This window comes from Marmota marmota, unplaced genomic scaffold, assembly GCF_001458135.2.
Source record: "Marmota marmota marmota unplaced genomic scaffold, marMar, whole genome shotgun sequence".
NCBI classification, from domain to species: Eukaryota; Metazoa; Chordata; class Mammalia; order Rodentia; family Sciuridae; genus Marmota; species Marmota marmota.
Window position 1 is genome coordinate 36,045,733 of NW_026000057.1, and position 26,812 is coordinate 36,072,544.

The 26,812-nt window shown below is 31.7% G+C and overlaps 1 protein-coding gene across 7 annotated transcripts in view; it reads right to left on the bottom strand.

The window, feature by feature from the left end:
* Positions 1–26,812, bottom strand: part of Tbck (TBC1 domain containing kinase) — a 242,881-nt gene that overhangs the window by 122,540 nt on the left and 93,529 nt on the right. For all 7 annotated transcript variants that reach the window (XM_048813694.1, XM_048813691.1, XM_015484618.2 and 4 more), the window contains one exon: positions 20,828–20,913. In XM_048813694.1, the coding sequence (XP_048669651.1) occupies positions 20,828–20,913 (86 nt within the window). The remainder of the gene's footprint in view (positions 1–20,827; positions 20,914–26,812) is intronic.

The following is a 26,812-nucleotide window of genomic DNA, read 5'->3' on the forward strand; positions in this document are numbered from 1 at the left end:
CTCCCTTCTCACCTACCCCCACTTAATCCCTTTGATTTTCCTGAGAGTCCCCACCACCTTTCTTTTCCTTTTTCTCTCTAGCTTCCCCATGAGAGAAAACAAGACCTTTGACCCTCTGAGTTGACTTATTTCATAGAACATAATGGTCTCTAGTTCCACCTATTTTCATTTTTCTTTATGGCAGAATAAAACTCCATTGTGTGTGTGTGTGTGTGTGTGTGTGTGTGTGTGTCACATTTTCTTTATCCATTCACCCACTGTCAGATTATAAGGTAATCATTTGAATACCTAAGCTAGTTCCATAGTTTGGCAAATGTGAATCGTGCTGCTACAAACATGCATGTATCATTGTAGTGTGATAATCTTAATTCTTTAGGATAAATACCTAGGAGTCGTATAGCTGGGTCACATGATGGTTCCTTGCCTATCTTTTGAGGAACCTAAACATTGATTTCCAGAGTGGTTGTACGAATTTACAATCCTACCAACAGAGTAAGAGTGTTCCTTTTTTCTCCACACCCATTCCAGCATTTATTATTTGTATTTTTGATGACTGCCATCCTGACTGGTGTGAGATAAAATCTCAGTGTAGTTTTGATTTGCATTTCCCTAATTACTAATGATATTGAACATTTTTCATATATGTGTTGGCCATTTGTATTTCTTCTTTTGAGAAGTGTCTATTTTATTCATTTGCCCATTTCTTTTTTTTTTTTTAGTTGCTCAAGACAATACAATGATCTTGACATATCATACATTTGATACAAACAGGGTGTGAATTCTCATTTTTCCATGTGTACAGATTGCAGGATCACATTGGTTATACAGCCATGTATATACATACAGCAATACTAGTGTCTGTTGTATTCTGCTATCCTCTCTATCCCTCCCTCTCCTCCCCTCCCCTCCCATCACCTCTCTCTACCCAATCTACTGTGACACTTTTCTCTCTTTTTTCCCCTTCCCCCTCACACCATCGTATATGTATTTTGTATAACGATGAGGATCTCCTTCCATCTTCCATGCAATTCCCCTTCTCCCTCCCATTCCCTCCCACCTCTCTTCCCTGTTTAATGGTAATCTTCTTCTCATGCTCTTCCTCCCTACTCTGCTTTGAGTCACCTCCCTTATATCAGAGAAGACTTTTGGCATTTGTTTTTTAGGGATTGGCTAACTTCACTTAGCATAATCTGCTCTAATGCCATCCATTTCCCTGCAAATGCCATGATCTTGTTATTTTTTAGTGCTGCATAATATTCCATTGTGTATAAATGCCACATTTTTTTATCCATTCATCTATTGAAGGGCATCTAGGTTGGTTCCACAATCTAGCTATGGTGAATTGTGCTATGAACATTGAATGTAGCTGTGTCCCTGTAGTATGCTCTTTTTAGGTATTTTGGGTATAGTCTGAGAAGGGGAATAGCTAGGTCAAATAGTGGGTTATATGAGTTTTTGGTGTGAAATTTTTGAATTTTTTATATATTCTAGATATTAGAGAACTAAAAGAAGAGTAGCTAGATTTCTTAGTCTGGAGGTTCTCTATTCACATTCCTAAGTGTTTACTTTGCTGTGCAGAAGCTTTTTAATTTGATGCCATCCACTTATTAACTTATGGCATTATTTCCGGAACTGTAGGGATTCTTTCGAGAAAGTTGTTGCCTGTACTTATATGCTAGAGTGTTGAACCTCTATTTTCTTCTAAGAGTTGCATAATTTCTGTTCTAATTCCTAGGTCTTGGATCCATTGAGTTGATTTTTATGCAGGGTGAGAGATACGGGTCTAGTTTCATTCTTCTACATATTCACCCCTTCTTTTCTATTTCATGGTTTGAGATGATGTCTTATTTCATCTTCCCCTGCTCTTAGTCACCTAGGCTGGTTTTATGGTTTGGCAAATGTGAATTGTGCTGCTATACACCTAGGCTGGTTTTATGGTTTGGCAAATGTGAATTGTGCTGCTATAAACACGGGTATGCATGTGTCATTGTGAACTTTAATTCCTTAGGATAAATACCAAGGAGTTATATAGCTGGATCGGTCGCACACTAGGACTGTCACTAGCAAGTTTTAAAAACCAAAAATAATTTGCAGAAAAATCTAAAAAAGCATGAAGTTTATTTTACTGTGTGAGTAAATACAGGATACTATTAAACAAAGACTTGGACTTCCTATAGAGCTTAAATAAATATTCTTTTGGTATCCATTAATTATAAATTTATGAGTAGAGTTGCACATTGTCTTTACATTGCACACAATAGAGTACCTATGCTATCAAAATGCCAGTCAATAACTATTCAATTATATAATTCATTAAAACATAAGTATTATTGTAAATAAAGGCTATTGATCTCCACATCATCATTTACACAAGTTGAATGTAGATAGTTCTTTTTAGAGACATTACAAATTCAAAAAGGGAAAGACATACATGTCTTCATAGTAACAAGTATGAACTGTAGAAAACAGTAATATCTAACAAAATACAAATTATTCACCCTAAATCTTCACCTTTGATTAAAATTTAAATTAAAAAATTAAAAGAGATTAGTTTCATCACTATTATTCAATCTTCCTTTTATAAACATAACATCAATTATATTATTTGCTATTGTTTTGAGGAAAGCCAATTGTCACTAAGAATATTTGCCAAATTAGTTCAGCAATTAACTAATAGTATCTTTCACCCCATTCTATCCTCTGCAATTATTAACTTCATCAAGATCTATAGAGGGATTGTGCTTCTGAACAAGATGGAATAGGAATCGGATCTACCCTCCCACTTGAAATGCATACAAATTAGAATATATGAAACAACAATTTGAAGATCTAGGATATTAGCATGCAGAGTAATGCCTGAGAGAGGAAATACATGAAATGAAACCTATAACTGTCCAGAATGTCAGCTTACTGACATTCTGCAAAGAGTTTTTAGGCCATTAGAGGAAGGAAAAAGCCAGGAAGAGCTTGATGGTTGTCCTGAGCTAAGGAGGCAGAGTTGGGAGAGTGAGGAAGTCAAGGTGGCTAGAATCTTCATAATTTTAGACAGAAGAAAGCTGTTTAGAGAGAAAGCTCCAGAAATTGCATAGGGTTCCCCTCAAAAACTGTTGAATACCAAAAAAGACATCTATATAAGGAAACTACATAAAGTGGGGACCTATTTAAAATGATCAGAGGCAAAAATTGCCAGACTCATATAAAGCCAAGGTAGTTTCTTTTTACACAGGCCAGTTCACAAAGAAAAATAAAAAACTAAAACCCAAACTGAAACCAAACCAAACCAAACCAAACGCCTGCAATAAACAAAGCACTGTACAGAGTACTCAGAAAGTATTGTCTTAGTAATAGCATAAAACTATGCTCACAAATTATGATGCTCTAGTATCATCTAATAAAACTTAAGAGGAGGCCTTGAAAAGATGAAGTTGTTTTTGATATAACTTAACTACATCCAAGATACTATACTCATGGTCACTCCCAAATGGCCTTGTCTTTCTATTAGCACCTATCATTCCAGTCACTTAGGTTGAATAAACTTAATTTTAAAGTATTTCCTATCAAATCCCATAGGTGTTATTTCTACAAGATCTTCTCAGTCTGTTGTTTCTATCCCTTCATACTGAACCACCCTTGTTTTGATTATCATTCCTTCTTTATCAACTATGGCAAATGTTTCATAAGTATTATCCTACTTTCAATTTCTAACTACTTCAATATTTCCTTCAGCCAAATTTATCTTTCTAGAAATAAAACTGTGATCACTTCATTCTCCTGTTCTATCATACCAATATTTTTCCTGTAGTATACCAAATGAAGTGTACACTAATATTTAGGCCATCACATATTAGTAAAAACAGCCAAGGATTGGAATCAGGAAATAAGCACTTCAATTCTAATTTTGACAAGTCAGTTGTAGTCATCTCTTACCAATTAAATTCAGGTTAAAAAATGGCAATCTGTGAGATTGTAATACCTGTTATTTATTCTTTCTATATTACTTTTAAAATCTTAATTGAAAAATAGTGATATTTTTGCCTTAATTTCTAAAGGTATTGGTACAATTTCATAATGTTATCTGATATAGAAAAAAATGACAGTAAAATAAGATAATTTTGAATACCAGTCAGGTTTTAATTTTTCAAAAAAGCAAATAAATATTTAAAAATTTGATTACAAATATAAAATACATATGGCTTTCATAAAGCTAGAGATATTTTAACTATTTCCTCATAAAAGTTGGAAACTGAAAATGAAAAGAAATCATACATGCTCTAAGTATTTTCTCAGATCATGAAATTACATACGTATGTTTTGGCTAGTGCTTATCTGTATAGTCAGCTAAGTAAATACTGCCCCCTAGCAATAGCGAGCAAGAACAGCTATGTTTAGCATTTCATGAGGTCTTTCCACATGGTCTGGCAATGTAAACTTCAGATTTATCAATAAGAAACGCAAAAGTGGGGGTTCATTATCTTGATTTTGAAAAGGAGAAAATTACAGTCAATGACCTGAAAGTCTATAAAAATAAAAAATGAAATAGGAAATATTTCTTAAAATATAAACTCTAGGTGACTCAGAGCAAATGATTTTGTCAAATAGGTTTTGAAAATTATAAACATAATGGACTTTCACTGTTGACACACACACACACATACATACACACATATATGTTTAATACACATATATACATGTTTTATTATTACAAAGGAGTTCCTTCTAATTGACATTCTATCTCCATATTTCATGATATTTTCTGTTTACCTCTAGTTAGATGAATTTTTATATTTAAATTATAATATGCCTTCCCTATAAAATACATATTGATCATAAGTTTTATGACTTGCAATGTATATCCAAATATTCAAGAAAAGGATGCCTAAAAATGAGCAGGTTTTAGTTTATATCATCCTATGTTTTCTTGAAATATTAAAATCCTGGACTTCATGATCAGGTACCTACTTGAACCTTTAGGACAGTTTTAACGATCAATTAAGGGATCTAAAACTGGTAGAGGATGTGGTCTATATCACACTTAAGTACAGGAGTTATGATTTTATCATTGTCATAACAAATAGTAAAGTATTTCAACAATCCAAATTTTTGAGGTAAACTCATATAGCAATCTAATAACAGATACATATATGGTGTGTTGAAATTAAAAGGAATGGAAGGAAAAGAGACTGCCAAACACTATTACACAGGTTGAGGTAGATTTGTAAGGCATAGCCTAAGGAGGACAAGTTAATATTTACAGTCCTACTAGTTCTTAGAATTAATTCCCCTCTCAACTACTGAGTTCACAATATTTTAAGTATGTTTACATAAAATAGTCCTTTTACTTTCCAAATTTATAGGACTCTTTATTTGCTCTATATCTGACTTACTGTTGTCTTCTTGGCTATATGTATGACATGGGTTAACAAAAAAGGAAATTCTGAAAAAAATAAGAAAATGTTCCATAAAATGTTTGTATTATTCCACCGAACCACTCATTTTCAAAAAGCATTCTCTTTTTAACAATGAAGAAAGATGGTGTTTTGTGCTATATCAGGTATACGTTCAACAGAATGAGAATGGGTTTCATGTAAGCAAAAAAAAAAAAAAAAGCCTAGTATAGGCAAAAGCAGTACTAAGCGGCTCTCCCTAATTAACATTACTCCCTGTTCCTTATTTTTTTAAGAATCTTGGCGGGGCTCAGGGAGACCTACCTTCATTTTCATAATCACCAATAAAGGTATAATAGTCAGATGGTGAGAATTATAAATCTATAAGAAAACTGTAGATTCACAGACTAACTCTTTGGAATTTTTTAAATAGAAAAACAATTATGGGGGCTGGGGTTGTGGCTCAGCGGTAGAGCACTCACCTTGCAAGTGTAAGACCCTGGGTTTGATCCTCAGCACCACATAAAAATAAACAAACAAAATAAAGATATTGTGCCCATGTATAACTAAAAGTAATATTTAAAAGAAAAACAATTATGTTCAGATATTTTTGGGAATAGTAATATTGAAGCAAAAGATGACTTATTGCTAAAATAAGACAATCAATTTTACTACAGGCTTGTATGAAAACTATTATGCTAGTGCTATGTCAGATAAAAAGAAATACAAACATTTGAATCATATGTACGAAAGGACAAATAAAAATAAAGGATAATGGAACACAGCTCCTGGCATATTAATTGCCCTGTTGACTTAAGGTTCTTGAATCTGCAAAGGTTTGAAGATAAGATTATTGAATCAGAGAATTTCTAGGATATGTGTTCCCCCACTTTCTCAAAATCAGAAAATTAAGTCATGTGGTATTATTCTTCAGTAGGTATTGATGGCAGATCCTCCAGTGTTAAAATGCAATTTTTTTAACCTGGTCATTTGTCTGGTTCAAGACTTGAAACTTCTTAGATTGTCTTCTCTTCTTAATTAACCTGTTTTCTCACATTGCATTATTACCATTGTTTTATAAAACATTTTCATCTGCTTCAACTTATCTGAGTCACGCAAAAGTTCTGTGGTTTGTCAAGATTGGTGTTATTTATTTTTCCCTATTTATCGGCGAATCATCTAAGGCTTGAAGCAGGTCACTTTGACCAAGGTCACAGGTATATATTATAAAGTAGGAAACAGAATCCAGGACTTCTTATTGCCAGTCTGCTATTCTTTGCACTATATAAAGGTGGTTGTAAAGACTAAAGCAAGTTGGCTTGTAAGTATTTTTCTGTGTTATCTATTATTAATATAAAATTTGGGTAAATCACTCCCCAAATATTCAATAAGTCTGTTTTGTAATTATAGCCTCAGATTATTCCAAGGAAGTGATACCATAGAAGTTTCTGAAATAAATGAAATATACTATATTTACAAAAAAAACACACCATTTTCAAAGTCCTCAAAATCTAACAGTCAAAATAATATAAAAAGCATTGATATATATTCCTATGCACATATAGCTAAAATTGTAAATGAATAAAAAAATTCTAGAAAGCCTGGATCATATTACACTTGCTATTTTATGAGGTTCATAACATTAGGTGTACCCATACTTAAAAAATAGAAATAAAACAGAAAAATACTTAATTTATTTGTCATAAAAGATAATTTCTGAAAGATCAAATTAAGAATCATAAAAAAAGGAATGAAAAACTTCTGAATTACATTTTTCAAGAATAAGTATCATATATTAACTGTTGTAAAATATAAAATTTATACAGTTATATGTTGGGCCTCTTCTCTGGTTTCTAATAATTCAATTTACATAAAATATTTTGATATAATTTTATGACATTTACATTCTATACTGTAAACGTAACATAATTGTTCAATCTCAGGCTTATTTTATTTTTGGTACTGGGAATTGAAATCCCAGAGACATTTTACTACTGAGCTATAGTCTGGATTCTTTTTATTTATTATTTTGAGACAGGGTCTTGCTAAATTGCACAGAGTGCCCTTTAACTTGTGGCTAGGATTATAGGTTTGTGTCATCGAGCCTAGATCAATGTTACATTTAAATGGGCTTAATGGTTAACCCTAGTCTTTCAACAAGTTCCTTGAATTTTTAATTTTATTCATCTTCTTGGCTGAATTTTGACATACATTTTTGTGTTCATATTCTCTAATAAAAGCTCTTGGGGTTGTATTCCCTTAATTCTTATCTTCTTAAGAATGCTGTCTGCTACATTTATGCTTGCTACACTATATTTAGCTCCTATGCAATTCTTTAGTCAACTTTCTTTCTCTCAAAATTTTATACACAATTCTGCACTGAGTGTTGCTGTGAAATCTTTTCTGAGATTATTATTATGTATTTTTGTACTTTTTCATTTTACTATGTAGATTTCCTCAAATCTATTCATTATGTCATTGACTGGGTTTATACTTTATTCTGGTTTTTACTCTTTTAAAAAGCTATTATTAGGGCTAGGGATATAACTCAGTTGGTAGAGTGCTTGCCTCACATGCACAAGGACCTGGGTTCAATTCCTAGCAACAAAAAAAGCTATTATTAATATTATTAATATAATATTTTCAAATATCTTTGTGCTCCTTCAGTTCACCATGCTGGCTCATTCCTGATTATTATTCACCTTTGAATGATCCAGCTTCCAGCTAAAGGTTAAGTGTTAGTCTGTGAAGGAATACAGAATGAGGAGGTCAGTTGATTACCTTTACATAAAATCTACACTAACTGTAATATCTCAATTCTCAGGAAAAATGAGATCCAATTTTAGTTTTTGAGATTTGAGTAGTTCTAACTACTAGTGCTGATTAATATTTTGTTACTTTAGAGAGAACAACTATCATATAGATCTAATGGATCCTTCTATAAATCTATAAGTATGTTATTGAAATGTTAGTGATTTTATTTTTCCTATACTGTGAAATATTTTGCCATTTTATACAAGTAGGAATTATTTTATTATTATGAATCAATTGTTCTATTTATGCATTAAAAAACAGAATAATAATGGAACTGCTGAGTTCCTTTGGAATTGTCTTAGTCCATCTTGTGGTGCTATAACAAAATACCACAGACTAAGAAATACCACAGACTAAGTTATACAGTGGTTTGTTTAACACACAGTTCTAGAGGCAAGAAAGTTCAAGAAAGATATATCTGGCTAGGGTATTTTGTTGTGTCATAACACTGTGGATGACATCACATGGCAGTAGCATTTGTAAGAGTAGCCAGCACCAAGTGAGGAAAAGACAGACCAAAGGGATAATCCAGCTTGCTTTATAACAACCGGCTCCTGTAAGAGATAATCCAATCATGAGGGACCTAACTCTCTCTCATGAGATCTAATCTAGTATCAAGAGAATTAATAATGTTTCAAGAAAAACAATCCATTAATGAGGGTGGTACTCCATGACCTAAAAAGTTACTATTAAATACCACCTCCTGATACTGCCACATTTAAGAACTAAGCCCTAACATGAGTTTTAGTGAGAATAAAGCATATTCAGACCATACCTGATGGAACAATACTGAAATAAATCATTACTACCATCTTTCATTTTTATTTTTGTGCTATCCAAAGTATTGCATTCTTTTCAATAAGATGTAAATTATAGGCTTTTTATATAAAAAAGCTTTCACTGAACACAAATGAGAATTCAGAATTTTTCATTTTCTACCCTTATTATTAAAGAGAAGAAAATTGACAAAGAAAAATTATTCACAATTAGTGGACCAGTGAGAAGATGAATGCAATGAGACATGCAGCAATACTATAGACTCCAGAGAAATGATAAAATTGGTCACATATCACATAAGTGAAATTTCAAACTTTCAGTGCTCAAATGATCTTTGGTGAATTCCCTTACCATGGGAATCAGAAAAAAAAATGAGTAAATACAAAATTTTCATTCGGGTCAATCATCAATGGCTAGGAATTCATAACAATATTTTGCAACAAGAACCTGGACCATGATATTTTGCTAAAAGAATGTATGTATCAGAGTAATCTTCTATTTTTTTTAATGATAGTTGTGCACCAATATTTGTTTGATACAATTTTAGTGGGCAAATGCCATAGGTAGATATGTTTACAAAGTAATTAGAACACGTGGTATAGGAAGTTTTTAAAAAGACATTCCACTTATGATTTTAACTTTTCCTAATAAATCTAAAAAAAATATTTTACAATTGTAGAACAAAAAAAGATAGCTAAAAAGGGGGTGGGGACCATGAACTGAAATTGATTTCCATGAATATATGAGTTTGTTAGGATGAACGCAACTGTTGTGTACAACTATAACACTTTAATAAAAAGAAAAAGACAGCTGTTCTCCAGTGAAGTTATGAGATCTTTTAGTGTTTTGTTTTGATGACTGTGTATTGACCATACACATGCAAGAAGAACCAGAAATAAGATAGAACCCATTAGGGAGGTATTTGAAATCTGGAATTGGTATTAACATCATGGATACCCTCTAGGTATATGCATGACAGTTAAACAGTAAGTTCAAGGCACACTGCACAAGTCATATTTTTATACTTCCAAAATGAGAAACACAAAATAAAATTTTGGGTTTGCTATTCTTAAATTTACCAAAATATTTGATAGTTGTTTTTTTAATATGTCTTCACTCTACTTCTATAAATTATTAAAAAATGAATGAAACATATAAAATAATTAATAAGTAAATGGTTAATGTCTCCCCCATACACAAGGTTATATTAGTTATATCTTTTGTCATGATCTCCCTAGATAAGAAAAAAAAAAGTAGAAAAATAAGTAACTACATAAACATACTTTTCACTATTCATTGTTGTTTGGCTTACAATTTTGAACTGAAAAACTATAAACTTGGGTAAGTTAATGTTTTTTAAATTTACACTATCATTTTGGAAAGGACAGCTGTACTTCCAGAGCAACTTTTCATTACTTCACTGAATACTGAAAAACTTCAAAATTTTCAAACACAATTAATTTTAATTTATTTTAAATAAAAGAAAGACTTTAAGAGATGCCATGTAGCACTTTTTTTCTTGGAGACTTAAAATGATCTTTAAGTTAAATCAATAAAAAGGTTAAAATTCAAAGTGGCAGGAAATCTCGCCAATTCAAACAAATGAGTCTTTACTATTACAGTACCACACTCCCCTGGTAGACTATACATTAACTGATGCAGCAAAGTAATATATCTATCATAGCTTGAAATATAATCCTCTTCTAAGTGTAAAAACCATGAATAAACCAAAGCAATAATACAACAGAATCTAATAGCAGTAAATAAGGTAGTCGTGGTGGTACACGCCTGCAATTCCAGAAATCCTCAGGAGGCTGAGGCAGGGGGATCACAAGTTTGAGCTCGGTTTAGGCAATGTGGTTAAGACCCCATCACAAAATCAGTGGTAGAATGGCTCTTGGGGTCAATCACCAGTACTGTGAAAAAATAATAATAAAAAATAATGCAAATAATAGTTAACCAGTTTACACTTGCTATGTGCCAAGAATTGTTTGGAACAATTTACATGTTTTATATAATTTAATCATTACAGTAATTCTATGAGGGAAAATTTATTATAATCTACATTTATAGTAAGAGAATTGTGGGTAAGAGAAATTAAGGTTTCATAATTGGTACATTGAAAAACCAGGATTTAGGCCACTGGCCCATATGGCCCAGGGTCTGAGAGTTTACCTCTATATCAGCTTTCTTAAATCATGGGTCTATCATTTCAAACTATTTTCATAAGAATACTAAGTTATTTTTTGCTTTTACTGTGCTGACATTTGTGTTAATTTTGCAAAGCCACTGATGGATCCAACTGTTGGCATCTAAGCACAAATCAAGGCTATGGCCCCAGAGTCTAATTATAGTCATTATATTTGTGAAGGAGTAAAAATGAATAATTTTATTAAATATATTTTTATTTATTTTTTTTGTAAAATTACACAGGAATAAGTGTAAAGCACTTGTGCTATATTCCGAAACACAATGATTGACTTGACGAAACACAGTATCATTTGAGCTATAAGGCAAAATAAATACTTTTTTCAAGAAATGATGTTTTTACTTGAAAGAATGACAGATAAAAGATTTTTTTTAGATTTAGCTATTTGACCAATATTTTTCAAAAAATGAATAAAGTGAGCCTGTTACTTCAAGAAAAAATTTGAGCTGACAGATGAAGATTAGAATACAAGAAAACTTATATCTGTCATAGTAAGCTTGGCAGCTTCCCAATACTTAATGACTTTTTGGATGAGATTAGTTATGACATTAATGAATGTGATTTTTTGATGTTGTAAAATGAAAGTTTTCATAATTGGAAGTTCTGCAAACTCAGTGAACCAATACATTCTATATGACTAACCTATAACATTACAACATCGTGTATGGGTAAAGAGCCATTCCAAGTGTAAGAGACTAATGAATTTTAATGTAACAGAGCATGAAAGTTTACTTGATAAAGAATGTACATTGCAACTAAGACTTAAGAATTGTCTGAGAAGTTCCTTTGCCAACAACTATAAGTTTTCATATACTTTGACCAAAATAATGTATTACAATTGATTGAATGCAGAAGCAGATACAAGAATCTAGATCTTTTACATTAACTAAAACAAGTATAAAATATGAAACAGTACTACTTCTAATTTTTGGGGAGAAACAGCTTTTTCTTTTTTTAAAAAAAAATGTTATTTTGGTTAATTTCAATAAGTTATTATTTTTCAGTGAATTAATATGCTAATATTTTAAAAAATATCTCAGGAAATACTAGTAGGTATAATCCACGTAAACAAAAACTCTTTGGGGTCCCCAAATAAAAATAAAATACAGGCTAAAAATTACGTAGTCCCATTTTTCATTTTCAGGGGAAGTATAAATATTTCATAATACATTGGTATTTAAATAAATGCTGCAATTTTGATTTTAAAATAAAGAATATGAAAGGATCCTGGGACCAAAAAGTTTGAAAACGACTACAATATACCACGCATCCTTTCAATTTTCTGTCATCTATAAGGATACATTAGATTAGAAATGGACGGGGGTAGAGTTGATGATTTATTAAACTGACATTTACCTTGTGTGTGTGACCTTTTAGCAAGAAGTTACCCAAAATACTATTTTATCTTTCCTGGGTCATTAATAGGTCCTTTGGTTTCCAAAATCTGGGTCCTTGGGCAGGGTGGCACATGCCTGTGATCCCAGCAGCTTGGATGGCAAAAACAGGAGGATTAAGTCTAAAGCCAGCTTCAGAAAAAAGCGAGGTGCTAAGCAACTCAGTGAGACCCCGTCTTTAAAAATAAAATACAAAATAGGGCTGGGGTTGTGGCTCAGTGGTCAAGTGCCCAGGAGTTCAATCCCTAGTACCAAAAATCCCACAAAACACTATTGTGTACAATGAATCAAAATGCATTCTGCTGTCATATATACCTAATTTTATTTTTTTTAATATTTATTTTTTAGTTGTAGTTGGACACAATTTTATTTATTTATTTATGGTGCTGAAGAGCAAACCCAGGGCCTCAATGGGTCCTTTCTGAACAGTAATTAAGATTTATTATTAAAAAGAGACTTTCATATGTTATTTGTATTCAGGGCATTAGGTGTTAGAACTAATGTCAGGAACACCACAGCAGCTAGCACACAAGAAAACACATACCCCAGGTCTCAGAATATGGACTACAATAGATTGGTGAAATTTTTATCATAGTATATTCCAAATAAGGTGGATTTTCCTGGACCCTATCTGGATTAAATATGAAAAACTTATTGTCAATAATATCCTTTATAGATAAAATCTAATTATTTTTGAAGCAACAACACAAAGGCCAGCAACAAATGAATGAACCAATGAACAAATATTTCCAAGTAGTCCTTTTACCTTTAAGTATAAATCTAGCTGAATAAAAATTTTGAAAATAATAGAATAAGTTTTTAAGGAAAGAAGAAATTAGTCATAGTAAAAGCATCTTTTCAGAATGCAGCTCTGCCAAATTTTTCCAGCAAATCGCTGAATTTGTTAGCTTTAACTGAGAATACAGGCTTAAAAGGTATTTGTAGTACTGATATACAGTCCTTATCATTCTCTTAATGGCCACCTGACAAATTTTTATAATTTGCAAGCTGAATGCTATTCTATATTTCAGAAATAGTTCTCTTAAGAATGAGGAAGCATACTTTACTGTTCTCATTTTAAATGCCTGGTATATTTCCAGAAGCAAAAACACATCAAGACAAAAATGATAAAAATCGCTATGGCCCCAATTTTGCCAAATACACATTACTCTATTTATATGTAAATCACATAACTACCATGACATATAATCTAAGCATCACATCAGTATAAAATATTCCTAGCTATTTAAGCTTCAGCAGTGCTTAGTGTTCAGAGTTCTGTGACCCACAGCAAATGGAAAGGAGCCAGAAATCATAATCTTTCCTGCAATGGAAGCCTGAATTTCAATGATGAAAAATTAATGAGGGCTTACTTTGATAGGATTAGTTCTTGAGTAGGAAACTTAGTCTAGGAACTTATTATCAAACGCTTCCTCTTTTTTTTTTTTTTGACACAATGCCTACTCAAATCACTGCCTTTTTAATTTTTATTTTTAAAACTAAAATTACTTTTAACTTATACATAAAAACATAAAATTATACATATTAATGGGTATACACACACACTCCCATATACTTTGAGTAATGGCTAAATAAGTTTAAATATTTCCTCAAACATTTGTCATATGTTTTTGTAAAAACATTCAAAATCCTTTTCTGTTTTTTTTTTAAATGTACAGTACATTGTCATTATCTACTATCTCTCTACTGTGAAATACCACAAGAGGATTTTCTTCTCCTAATTATAACTTAGTACCCATTGATCAACTCTTATTAACCTCACCCCTTCCCACTCCTCCTCCCAGCTTCTGATGACCACCATTCCACTTTCAACCTCTATGAGATCAACTTTAGATCCCATATGTAAGTAGTACTCTTCTTCATGTGCCTGCAAGCGCTTCCTCTTGATGAATCCTCACCTATATTGTTAGAGGCACAGAGATTCCTCAACAATTATTTTAAAGGTAAAATACTAAAGAAAATAATGTAAGAGAAGAAACAAAAAGATGCTGCATATAAAACTAATTACTGCAACTAAAAAGATCTGACTGATAAATGTTAAAAACATTCTGTATTTTATCACACCCCTTCCACCACCACTCATTTTCAACAATCTCCACAGTAAATATCAAATGTCTACAAAATTAAATTTTAAATTTGCCTCTAACATTTTTATATTATCTACAAAGGTGGGGAAATAGCCTCCTCAAAAAAAAAAATCTTTAAGTTACCATTTTAGATTTCTTTACTAAATAAGTTTCAATTGCCACTTTCTGTGAAGTGAAAATCACTGTAGACAGAGGAATTTCCTATAGATTAAGATATATTCTCTTTCCCCTGATTTCTCTTTGTTTATTCTAGGGATTCTCAGTCATAACAGAATCATTACATAGAGGGGATTTGGGAATATCTGTAGGGCAACTTTTTAGCAATATACATAGAGGCATTTTATTGTCCCATGATTAGAGGTTTACTATTAGAAACCAGAAGCTGGACATCAGGGATGGTCAGCATTTTGCCATGTGCTATACATTTCCATCTCCAATTCCTCATGATCTACAAATGTCTCAATCACTAATCACACTACAAATATAAATTGATATTACTTTCATTATACTACTACTAGAGTAAAGAGTTTTTCTAAGAAATTACATGAAAAGTCTCCATTTTAGGAGTGGGTCATTAACAAAATAAGTACATTATATGAAAAGTATTGAATTACCAAATAATTCACTATCTGCATAGCAGCACATTTTAAAAACACTAAAGTACCGTCATTTCAGATTTAATACACATTAACATTCTGCTAATTTTGTTTCAAAAATGTTTTAAACCAGAATAATATATTACCAATATTAGCAAGACCCTTTGTATTACTCAATTCTCTTTTTAAATTCATATATTTTCTACAAAGTAAATAAAAATTCTTTCCTAAACAGATATGATAAATCTGATGCTTCTTATTTAGGTGTTCTATATTGTAGACCTATAACTTATTTTTTTTATTTGTGGTAAGAGGTTAGCCTTTGGTTCACACCCCTTACCATACATAGTTACCCAATTGTATCAGAACCATTTTATTTATTAATGTTTTCTTTTCTAATTGATTTATAAAGGCACCTCTATCATATACCAAATTTCATTTATGAGTGAGTCTATTTTGTGTTCTCTTTTAAAAAAACTTATTTGAATTAATATTACTGCACATATTTCTTTTTTGGTTAATGTTTGCCTAACATGTCTTTTACCATTTTTGACCAATATCTTTACATGTTTACTTTTACCTCTTATAAATAGCATATAGATGGATTTTAAAAACACCATCTAAATACTCCTTTAATAGGTAATTTAATTAGCTTACATTCTTTCTATGTTCTCTCTGATTTTACAGGTTTGAATGACTTTGTCTTACTACCACAACCTGCCTTGGTTTAAAAGTTATATATTCTCTTTCTATTCTTTTTAAGTATTTTTATTTCCTCTTTTTTTTTTTCTTTTCTTTGCAGTACTGGAGATTGAACTGAGGAGAATTTTAACACTGAGCTACATTCCTTGTCCTTTTATTTTTTAAAATTTTTAAATTTTAAAGCAGGGTCTAAGCTGCTAACAGTCTTGCTGAATTGTTGAGGCTGTCCTAGAACTTGCCTCAGGCTCCAGGGTAGCTGGGATTACAGGTGTGTGTCACCAAGCCTGGCTTATTAAATTCAAATTTTAATGTGCTTTCTTGAATTTCTGGATTTCTTGTGAACAAAGATGTTTGATTTTGTGAACACTGATCTTTGTCCTGAACTATCTTTTCAAATGTTTACAAAACAAACAAACAAACAAACAAAAAAAAAAACCAAAACCCACCTTTGGAAAACAAAGATCTCTCTGTGGATTCAGGACAAGTTTACTTATAGACTTGGAACAAAAAAGGAGAATAAAAGGAAGGGAGCCGGGAGGGGAATAGGAAGAACAGTAGAATTAATGGGATATAACTTTCCTATCCTTGTATTTGAATACAAGACCAGGGTAACTCCACATCATGTATAACCACAAGAATAGGATCCTAATTAGAATAAATCATATTCCATGTATGCATAATATGCCAAAATATGTTCTACTGTCATGTACATCTAATATATATATATGTGTGTGTGTGTGTGTATATATATATATATATATATATATATATATATATATATATATTTTAAAGGAGTCTTTCCCTTACTCTCTCAGAAAAAGGGAAGGCATATTTACCATCTATTTAAAAACATTTGAAATTCCTGAACTCATGGTTTCATTCCTTTAACACAATCCACTGTATATGTAGGTAACATCTGGGCACTCGTTGTTTCCATGAGATTTGGGAAGGAGGGAAAACAATAAACATATGCTAATATTTAACTTTGATTGTTGTACTATGAGTGATAAAGCCTTTCATCTCTAATTCAGGAGTCTTATGTTTTCTGCCACTGTCCAGAAAACAGTTATAATTTATAAGCTTGCAAGTAGGGTACAAACAAATCCCAGAACTTAAGGGATACTTTAAAACAAACATATTTACGTTTGTAAAATAATGCAAAAAATAGAATATTTAAAAAACTGATTTCTGTTATCTTTCATAAAATATTTTTATCAGTTATTTTTATGTAGAATTTTACTTTCACCTAAGTAGTCCTTCCAAAACTGGTGTAATATATAAAGATTTAACAATCATTATTTACAAATTTGTAGGATTTGATGAATGATTACTTTCAAAGAGGATGGAATAGTACTGTTACACAGTAAACATTTAACGTGTTTACAGTATCATGTTTTAACAATGTTTTTTGCTAACCCCTGCTCCTTACAGCATAATCATTCAGAATTCAATTATATGATTAACTATAGCAAAGATAAATTATTTTTCCTCTATGTTTTCTTTCTTAGTGCTACTCATATTCATGAGTATGTCTAAGAATTTTATCATAGTCTACATAATTCCATTCTCATTTGTCTACATAAATATTCTGTCATCTATAGCATTGAACTAATGTAGTTTTCTTTTGAGTTGAATACATTTTAGGTACTTTTAAGAGAACTTTGGTGAGGGTCAGGGGTACTGGGGATTGAATTCTGGGGCACTCAACCACTGACCTGCATCCCTCGCCCTATTTTGTATTTATTTAGAGACAGCATCTCATTAAGTTGCTTAGCACCTTGCTGTTGCTTAGGCTGACTTTGAACTTGAGATTCTCCTGCCTCAGCCTCCTGAGCCTCTGAGGGTTACAGCCATGTGCCACTGCCCTGGACAAGAAATTTTTATAAAAAATAATGACCTTTTCTTTTAGCCTATATTTTAGTTAATAGTATTCTTTTTTCCTCAAAATAGCATTGCCAGCTTGGCAATCCATTCCTTCAACATTTCTTCAGCTCTAGCCATAAGACCAATCTAGTATCGTATTGTTTTATACCTCACATTTATAACATGAGGCAAAATTTTACATAAATTTAAATAAAGAAAATATGTATAAAGCAAACACATATTAATATGCATTAATAATGAATATTATTATGATATTTCCATTGGTTAATCATTTTTTCACAGCTTTTTCATTTAATAATAAAGGACCTGCCATTGTTTTCTCTTTTTATTTTGGATATTGTATGTATTCTTATTGGATCCCTCACTCAATAAGCTGTCTACTCAAATGAAAGATGCTTCTCCACAATTCTAGAAGCAAATGACACTGTAATTATTGAGGGTTACTTTAAGCCTAATGATAACATCACAGAGAGCTAAAATACCCTGTCTCTAAATAAATAACAACGAGCAATGAACAAGGAAAAAATGGACTGATGTTTTAGTTTCTATTTTTCCAATGAAAGATACACCAGGCTAAGAGCAGAGGATTGATGGCAAACGATTAAGGTTTTACTTCTAACACTAATTATTTTACAACTTAAAGCACTCAGTAATATTTATATTATCACTGCTATTGTAATACTTAAAAATGCTTTGAGTGTTACTATAAACATTTTCTTTTCTTTTCTTTTTTTCTTTTTTTTTTTTGTGGTGCCAGGGATTGAACCCAGGGCCTTGGGCATGCAAGGCAAGCACTCTACCAACTGAGCTATATCCTCAGCCCACTATAAACATTTTCTAACAAAACTTTTCAATATACCATTCTCAGAAGTAAGACAAAGGAAACAAAGGTGGTTAAGATGGAATGAGATCTCTAGCTTAAAAAGCATTTTTTTTTTTTTAGGTTAAAAAATGTGTGATATTGTACTCCAATAGCCTTTTACTTTTTAAATTTCAAAATCAGTTACTGCCTTTTAAAAATCCTTTACATAAGCATTTTTCAAATTAAGGTTCACATAATCAACATACTGGATACACACATTTAAGAAATATAGTAGATGCATTATATATAGGAAGTGTGAGACAATGTTTATTAAATTTGTTACAAATACACATAAACACATTTTTGGTGTGCTTTGGGTCTCAGTATAAAATACGCATGTTCTTATACTTTGTGGGTTAAAATAATGTTCTACTCATTATTACCATATAATATAGTTTAAATTTGTATTACAAAACATGTTCAATGAAAACAAATTTAGAACTGTACCTACCGCCCCCTAGAAAAATCACCATAAATTATTCCAACACCAAATAGTCATGATTAATATTCTATAGTATAGCCTTTCTACTTTTCCTATGTATATGTACATACATACTATAGTCTATGAAAATGAGATAATACCATACTACTTATTAATAATTTTTCAATAAAGCATTTGAAAAATTATAATTGCTTGAGGATAGGCGCCAGGTTTTCAATTAACTATTGAATGAGGCACATTTACAATGTAAAAAAAATTAAAAGTATAAAATGTAACATGTAAAAAGATCTTGTTATATCTCTACCAATTTCAAATATGTAACCTTAGTGATTATTTTTTTCACTTTTACTTAATACTTTATTTTTAATTGATAAATAATATTTGTATATATTTATGGGGTAAAATGTGATGTTTTGACATATGTTTATCCCACAGCCTTCCAAAAGAGGCTTCACTCCATGTCACAAACCATGAACAAGTAACAGACTAAGCCATGCCCCCTGTGTAACACTGCCTGTCAACTCTTACTTTTAGTTTCATATATATTACAGAAAAACTAATAAAGTAAGATCAAATATGGCAAAGCTTCCAAGGTAATATCAAGCAAAACACAGAAGAGGCTATTTAGAATACTTCAATCTCATTAAATGTTATGATTAATATGGTTCTATTTACATCTGACTTTTTATTTTGGTTTCCTACATATCTCATATATTTTGTCCCTCTGTTCTTCTGTCACTGTTTTTTTGTCTGTGTTCTTTAATGTTTTCCCAATTTTCTAATTTACATGCTGGTTGCTCCAATGTTTATAATATGCCCTTGTTTTGTATAGATTCAGATTCATAATTGTGCTGAGATCAGAAATGTTAATCATATAGCTCTACTCCTGTTTACTCATTTTGTGGTATTATAATATATATTATAATTATAAATCTTTAAATCTAGCAATATCTTGTAATTATTACTTTGAGTATATTTCTGCCTTTTTAAGAAGTTGAAAAATAAAGGATAGCAGTTATATGCTTGTACATTTCGTGCTGTCAATATCTGTGTGTATAATTTCAGATATTCTTCATTTGTTCCTGTAAATTTGGTTTATTTTCTGTAGTAATTTCCCTCATCTAAAACACTTTTGCTCCTATTTAACTATTACATGCTATTGTTGGCAATATGTTACATATTATGTTATATGTCAAACAATACATTATATACATTTTGCATGACACAATTACATTTTAAATTAATGAATAGAGGAAAATAAATATACATTTACTGTTGCTATAATAAATTACCTTTGCTGATGGAAACAGAGAATTTATATTTAATTTCAATTAAGTATAAATTCCCTATTTCTTCAAAATCAGGCCAGAATACCATAAAATCCAAATGAAAACCTTTCACAGAACAGTTTAATATACTCAACAGAAAACAACTTGATAACATTGAGTTCATAAAGAAAACAAGGGCCTTTCCTTTGACTTGAAGTGAGAATATGGTGTTAATCACACAAACACAGTATCATAATTAGTAGAAGTAGTAACTTGTTCATGTAGGGACTTCTCCTAATAACAAAAATTTTTAAAACACACTGCTTTGTGCTGGCCATGTCTGCTCTATTTTTTACCTTGTAATCTATTAATGTGCCAAGTACTTACATCAGGAATGAAGCCAATTTCATTGAGATGATTACTCAACTCTGGATCATGGAATGCAATCATTTGAGAAAACACAGTCAGATACTCTAAAATGATAAGAAAGTTAGACAATCATGACTTTACAAATTATCTCAAAGATATTAAATTCAAACAAATTACAGTGTAATTTATATTCTGAATAAGATTTAATCTATGAAAAAAATTTAATAAAAAAATTTTGTTGTCACTACTTTAATCACTTACTACTAATTATTAAACAAATACACAAAAAAACACTATTGAACAACTTATTCTCTGCCTTCAGAGCTATCAGTTTATATCTTGAGCCACAAAATACACACACGATGTATGATGTTTTCTTAGTAAATTCTATATACAATTTCTCTACAGTAATATTAAATCCATTTCACATTTATTGAATGTTCAGAAAGTGTAACAGATCCTTCAGCAAGGAACAACATTTATAAGTGGTAACAAATAGAATTATTATGCCTTAAATTATTATTTGTTTATATATACAGGTTTAGGCACCTGTTCTAGTTTTAATGTATTTCCACTTACGACTGCATTTGGCATATTTAGGAGTAGGAATTAACACCTATTTAATCAGAAAGTAGGCACACAGTAGGCAATTAAAAATAACCGTTGCTGATTCTACTCTTATTCTAATTCATAGGGTTCAACTAGATTATAAGTACTTTCTCATTTTTACCCTGTTTTAATAAGTTACTATTTAAATTTTTAGTTGTAGATGGACATAATTCATTTATTTTATTTGTTTTTATTTTTATGTGATACCAGGGATTGAACCTAGTGCCTCATGCATGCTAGGCAAGCATCTACCCCTGAGGCACAACCCCAGCCCCCTCAATAAGTTATTATTTTTACCAATTTACTATGTGCCAATCTAATCAAGATAGCGGTATACTCCAGGGCAAGTAAGCACAGTTCTTCCATTGAAAAATAAATAAAATTAAGATACATTTCAACAAGCTCAACTTCTTTTATTCCCCTTTTGAAACTGAAATCACAATAATACAAGTTTTCCCTTAATAATCTCAATTCTCTCCTTCATTTAAGTAACATCTATTATTTAAAACAATTATTTGGTGAATGTAACCTCTAGAAATAATGTTTGCCTTGCCTTATGCGTTTATGATTTTTAATATTTCAAGAAATAAAACTAAATCCTTGACAATCCATCAACACAAATAGATTTCCCTTATTTTTCTCAACAAAACTTTGCTTCTAATGATCACATGAATTTTATACTAATTTTTCCATAAGCAGTATCATATATTTTACAAAGAAGAGCATCAGATCAAAAAGCAAAGAAAACAAGATTTTCTACTCAATACAATGATAAGGGTGAATCATATTCCTGACCCAATGTGACTCTTTATCATCCTGCCACAAAATTCTTTTTATGTATCTACTGTCTCACCTTTTCCTTTCATAACAAAACAGGTATAATTTCTATCAGCTTTAAGAGTTACAAATCAAAGTGAAAATATCTGGGTTTAACTTCATTTTATCTCCTTTCAATTAGTGATGGTATATTTATGGTCCCAAATTTCCAGAAAACAAATGTATATTGTATCAGCTATCATAAGCATTCCAGTGTATATTTATGTATTAGTATATAGTTATTAATTTCTAACTCATACCTCATTTTAACCCAGAAATTGATGCTTTAATAAATTCTCAACAACTATGCTCCAGTAAATTAAATATCATCCTTTTTGAGACTGATAAATTTAATTACTACATGGATTTACATGTTTAATTATTGATCTACTGAAGAGACCTAATCTATCATGAAAAAAGTAGACCACTTTCTTTGTGGTCTCCCAAACACTGATGGGAGAATTTATGTAAGCTATGACCCTGTTGGTAAAGATGGCGCCAGAGCGCTTCTCTTCCAGGAGCTCAAGTCCATGACTGCACAGGAACCATCACCTGCAATCCCTATGAATGGTGCGAACTTTGAATGGCAAACCTCCAATCAATCCCTGAAGTGGCGCGAACTCTGGGCCAATGAAGAAGTAACAACCCACTGGCCTTGCTCCTCCTGATCCTGCCTTGAGCCCATAAATATCAACACCCTGTTCATGGGCTCTCTCTCACTCTCCCCCTCCCCTCCCCCCCTTTCTCTTCTGCGACTGGCTGCTATGGTCCTGCTAATAAAATCTCGGACAGGTAAACGGTTGTTTTGGCTTGTTGAGTTTTTTTTCCGCTGTTCCTACACTCCCCACAGATACGTATATTGATTTTATGTGTTAATACAGATCATACATCTATTCATTTATTTACTTATATTTTTTGGTGCCAGGGATTGAATCTAGGGGCACTTAACCACTGGGCCATGTTCTCAGCCTTTTTTTGTTTTTGTTTTTTATATAGAGACAGGGTTTCATTGAGTTGCTTAGCACCTAGCTTTGTGCTGAGGCTGGCTTTAAACTCGTGATCCTCCTGCCTCTGCCTTCAGAGCTGCTGGGATTATAGGAGTGCACCACCATGTTTGGCCACACTGCTTCATTTATATAAATATAATTTATAAAACTGACTTAAGTTTTGTTGCACAGAATAGACTTTCAAATGAGATACGGTATGGACTGGTATACTTATGGTAGAACCTCTCAAATACGCTCTAAATCACATTACAAGTTTTTTTTTTTTTTTTTCCAAAAAAGCATTAAAGCCTGGCATGGTGGTGCAGGACCTAATACCAGCAGCTTGGAAGCTGAGACAGGAGGATCATGAGTTCAAGGTCAGCCTCAGCAAAAAGCAAGGTGCTAAGCAACTCAGTGAGGCCCTGTCTCTAAATAAAATACAAAATAGGGCTGGGGATGTGGCTCAATGGTTGAGTACCCCTAAGTTCAATTCCCAGTACCAAGAAAAAAAAAAATTTAAAGCTGGGCATGGTGGCTCATGCTTATAATGCCAGCCTCATGGGAAGCTGAGGGAGGAGGATCACAAGTTAGGCAACACAGTTAGATCCTGTCTAAAAAGAGAAAGGGCTTAGGATGTAGCTCAGGGGCAGAGTGAACCTAGGTCAAAGTCCAGGTAATGCAAAAACAAACAAAAGACTAACAATAATAAGACATTTAAAACTCCCCTAAAAAACTTTAAAATATCAAAATGTATATGTCTTTCTTTCGGTTTGTAAATAAAACTGAAAGAATGTAATGATAGCTACAGAGAAAGATTAGTTGTCAGAAAAATACAAAGGATTCTACAGATATATGTATATGATGAAAACATTAAGTATAGAGTCTTAAACACAAAATAATATTCTCTCAACTACAGGTGACCTATATAAAGGTAAGTGCTACTCTACTTCAAACAAATCAAGGTATTTATGAAAATTACACTACTGTACAAAATCACATCTATTTTTTCTGCATTTTAATGAAATCTTATACTTTCTAATTTTTTGCAAATATAAAATGAAAAAAGTGTTCTTTCTTTCTAATCTTTTCATATGAATATTTTCCTTTTAAAACAGCTTATTTATGACATACTTTCAAATGACAATCCCCAATGAATTCAATGTAAAAATTTCATGACACTATATTTTTGTGCAGCTGTTTATAAATAAGCCATATGTTTATCTTCTAAGAAAATTCATAAAATACATGCAGAGATGAAATTTCAAAAAGCCCTACATATGAATATCATTTTTTCCTTTCTGACCAGTTTTTCGGCCTTTTCCTCTTAGCTGGAGAAAGGAAGAGACAAAAGATGATGGGGTGATAGACTTAAAGCAAATGTTTCCTCTGCTCACAAATCAGAAACAGTACTTTCAATTCTGTAAATACTTTTTTTTTAAATTTTCTATCAGGCTGCCTGCCAGTTTATACTGAAAATTTAAGTAGAGAGAAATAAGCAGAGTCATATATCTCTTGTCAAGTAAGAACTGCCCAAATCAAACCCTTTGGTGACTTGTTGACTCATACCACTCAAAAGAAGCCAGTTATTTTATTGCAAATGAACTAAAATTATCTTCTATTAACAAAATTTTCCAGCCATAAAGTTTGGCCTATTTACTAAAGGTCAAAAAGGAAGCATCAGCCTTTATAACTGAATGAGAAAAGAAGGTCCAAAGAAGAGAAAGCAAAAAGTAGTCTTTAGGGACCCATTTGGGAGCCATTTTCTTTTTTCCCCCACTATTAAGTGAGCAAGAAAATTCACTAAGTAATTCTCATAAATGTCTCGTAAAGATGGAACATTTACCATATCAGGAAAAAAATCTCCTGACTCACAATCCATGGGAGAAAAAAGTTCATTGAATTAGAAATATGCAGTGTACTGCTTTTCTAAATACATATCCTTATAGTGAAATTACATGTTCTACCCCCACCCCTCTTCGGTATTGTTTGGTGGGAAAGGAGATCTACTTTTATATCCCACATTTCACAAGTGGACTTTGAACTTTGTATACCTGTCTTTCCCTCCTCCCTCCTCTTCAAAGAATTTTTGAATGTTTATGTGTAGTGTGACCACATATCCTAGTTTTCCTGGAAAGAGTCCAAGTTGGCACCTGGTTGATACCCAGAATCTGTTGCAGTTAGTGCTACTTTTTTTTTTTTTTTAATTTTAAATTTATTTATTTATTCTTATTTGTTATACATGACAGCAGAATGCATTTTAATTCATAATACACATATAGAGCACAATGTTTCATGTCTTTGGTTGTACACAAAGAAGAGTCGAACATTCCTGTCTTCATACATGTACTTAAGGTAATAATACTTTCGAATTTCAAAAATATTCTGATGTAGTTATACAGTCAATTTAGTTGCATGTGTTGCTGCATTAAATGCTAAGAAAATCACTGTAAAGACCATATCTCCTTTTTCCTCAAAGGGTTTAGAAAAATACATAGTTTAACAGAAAATTGGTAAAACGTTCACTCAATTTTATTTCCCAGATTTACATGGTATCTCTATCTTTTCTATTTTGACAGCATTCTTTTTTTTTCCTATTTATTTATTTATTTTTTGTAGTTGTAGGTAGACAGATTGCCTTTATTTTGTTTGTGATGCTAAGGATTGAACCCAGTGCCCTACGTGTGCTAGGTAAGTGCTCTGCCACTGAGCCACATCTCTAGTCCCTGACTCACAGCATTCTTCCAAGTGTGAATGTGCCTTGCTTTTATAAAACAGTACAAAAATATACTTAATGTTGTACAAAATGTCATTAGCAAGACCTGGGCTGCTCACTTTTTCACTGGCCTTAAGCTGCCTTTCTCTTCAATAGAGTAACATGTGCCTGTTCCACAAACTACAAAAACCTGTTTTTCAATACCACTAAAATTCTAATCAATTCCTCTACCTTTATCAATTCAGCTGATGCTCTAAAATCTGAATCTTGATTTTAGTAATCCTGGATAACCTAGAGGACCATTCCTGAGTTGTAGATTCAACACGTTATCTTAAATGTGCATTGGCACTCTTCAACTTAATAGTAAGTTGCTGATAATAATTTAATAGTGCCCCAAATGATGACTATTCATGTAGGCCAGAATTTTAACTAAATTTATTGTACCTTAAAAAACGTCTTCAGGTAAAAGTTAATAAAAGTAAGGTTAAAAATAGGCTACCATGATTAAATTATTTTTCTATTTATTTATAGAGGCAAAGGATTTTAACTTTTAGGAATAGAAATAGTAAATGTATTTTAGGAAAAACTTTAAATAGAAAATATTTTCTGTGTTCTACTAGCATATATTATAGCAACAATTATTTTTTTCAGAGAACAATTTGTGTCACTACTGTATATAGAAAGTTTTAATTTCTGGAAAAACAATTCAAACATTAAGGTGAAAATGCAATTCTATAATTAATTTTTGAACTAATCAGTTTCATATAACTTAAGATTTTCCCCAGAATTTGGCAAAGTGTGTAATAACTACACAAATCAAAAATAATAACCATCTTGAAAATTTAAAGCTTAAAAGAGGAAAAAACAATGCACGGAGAC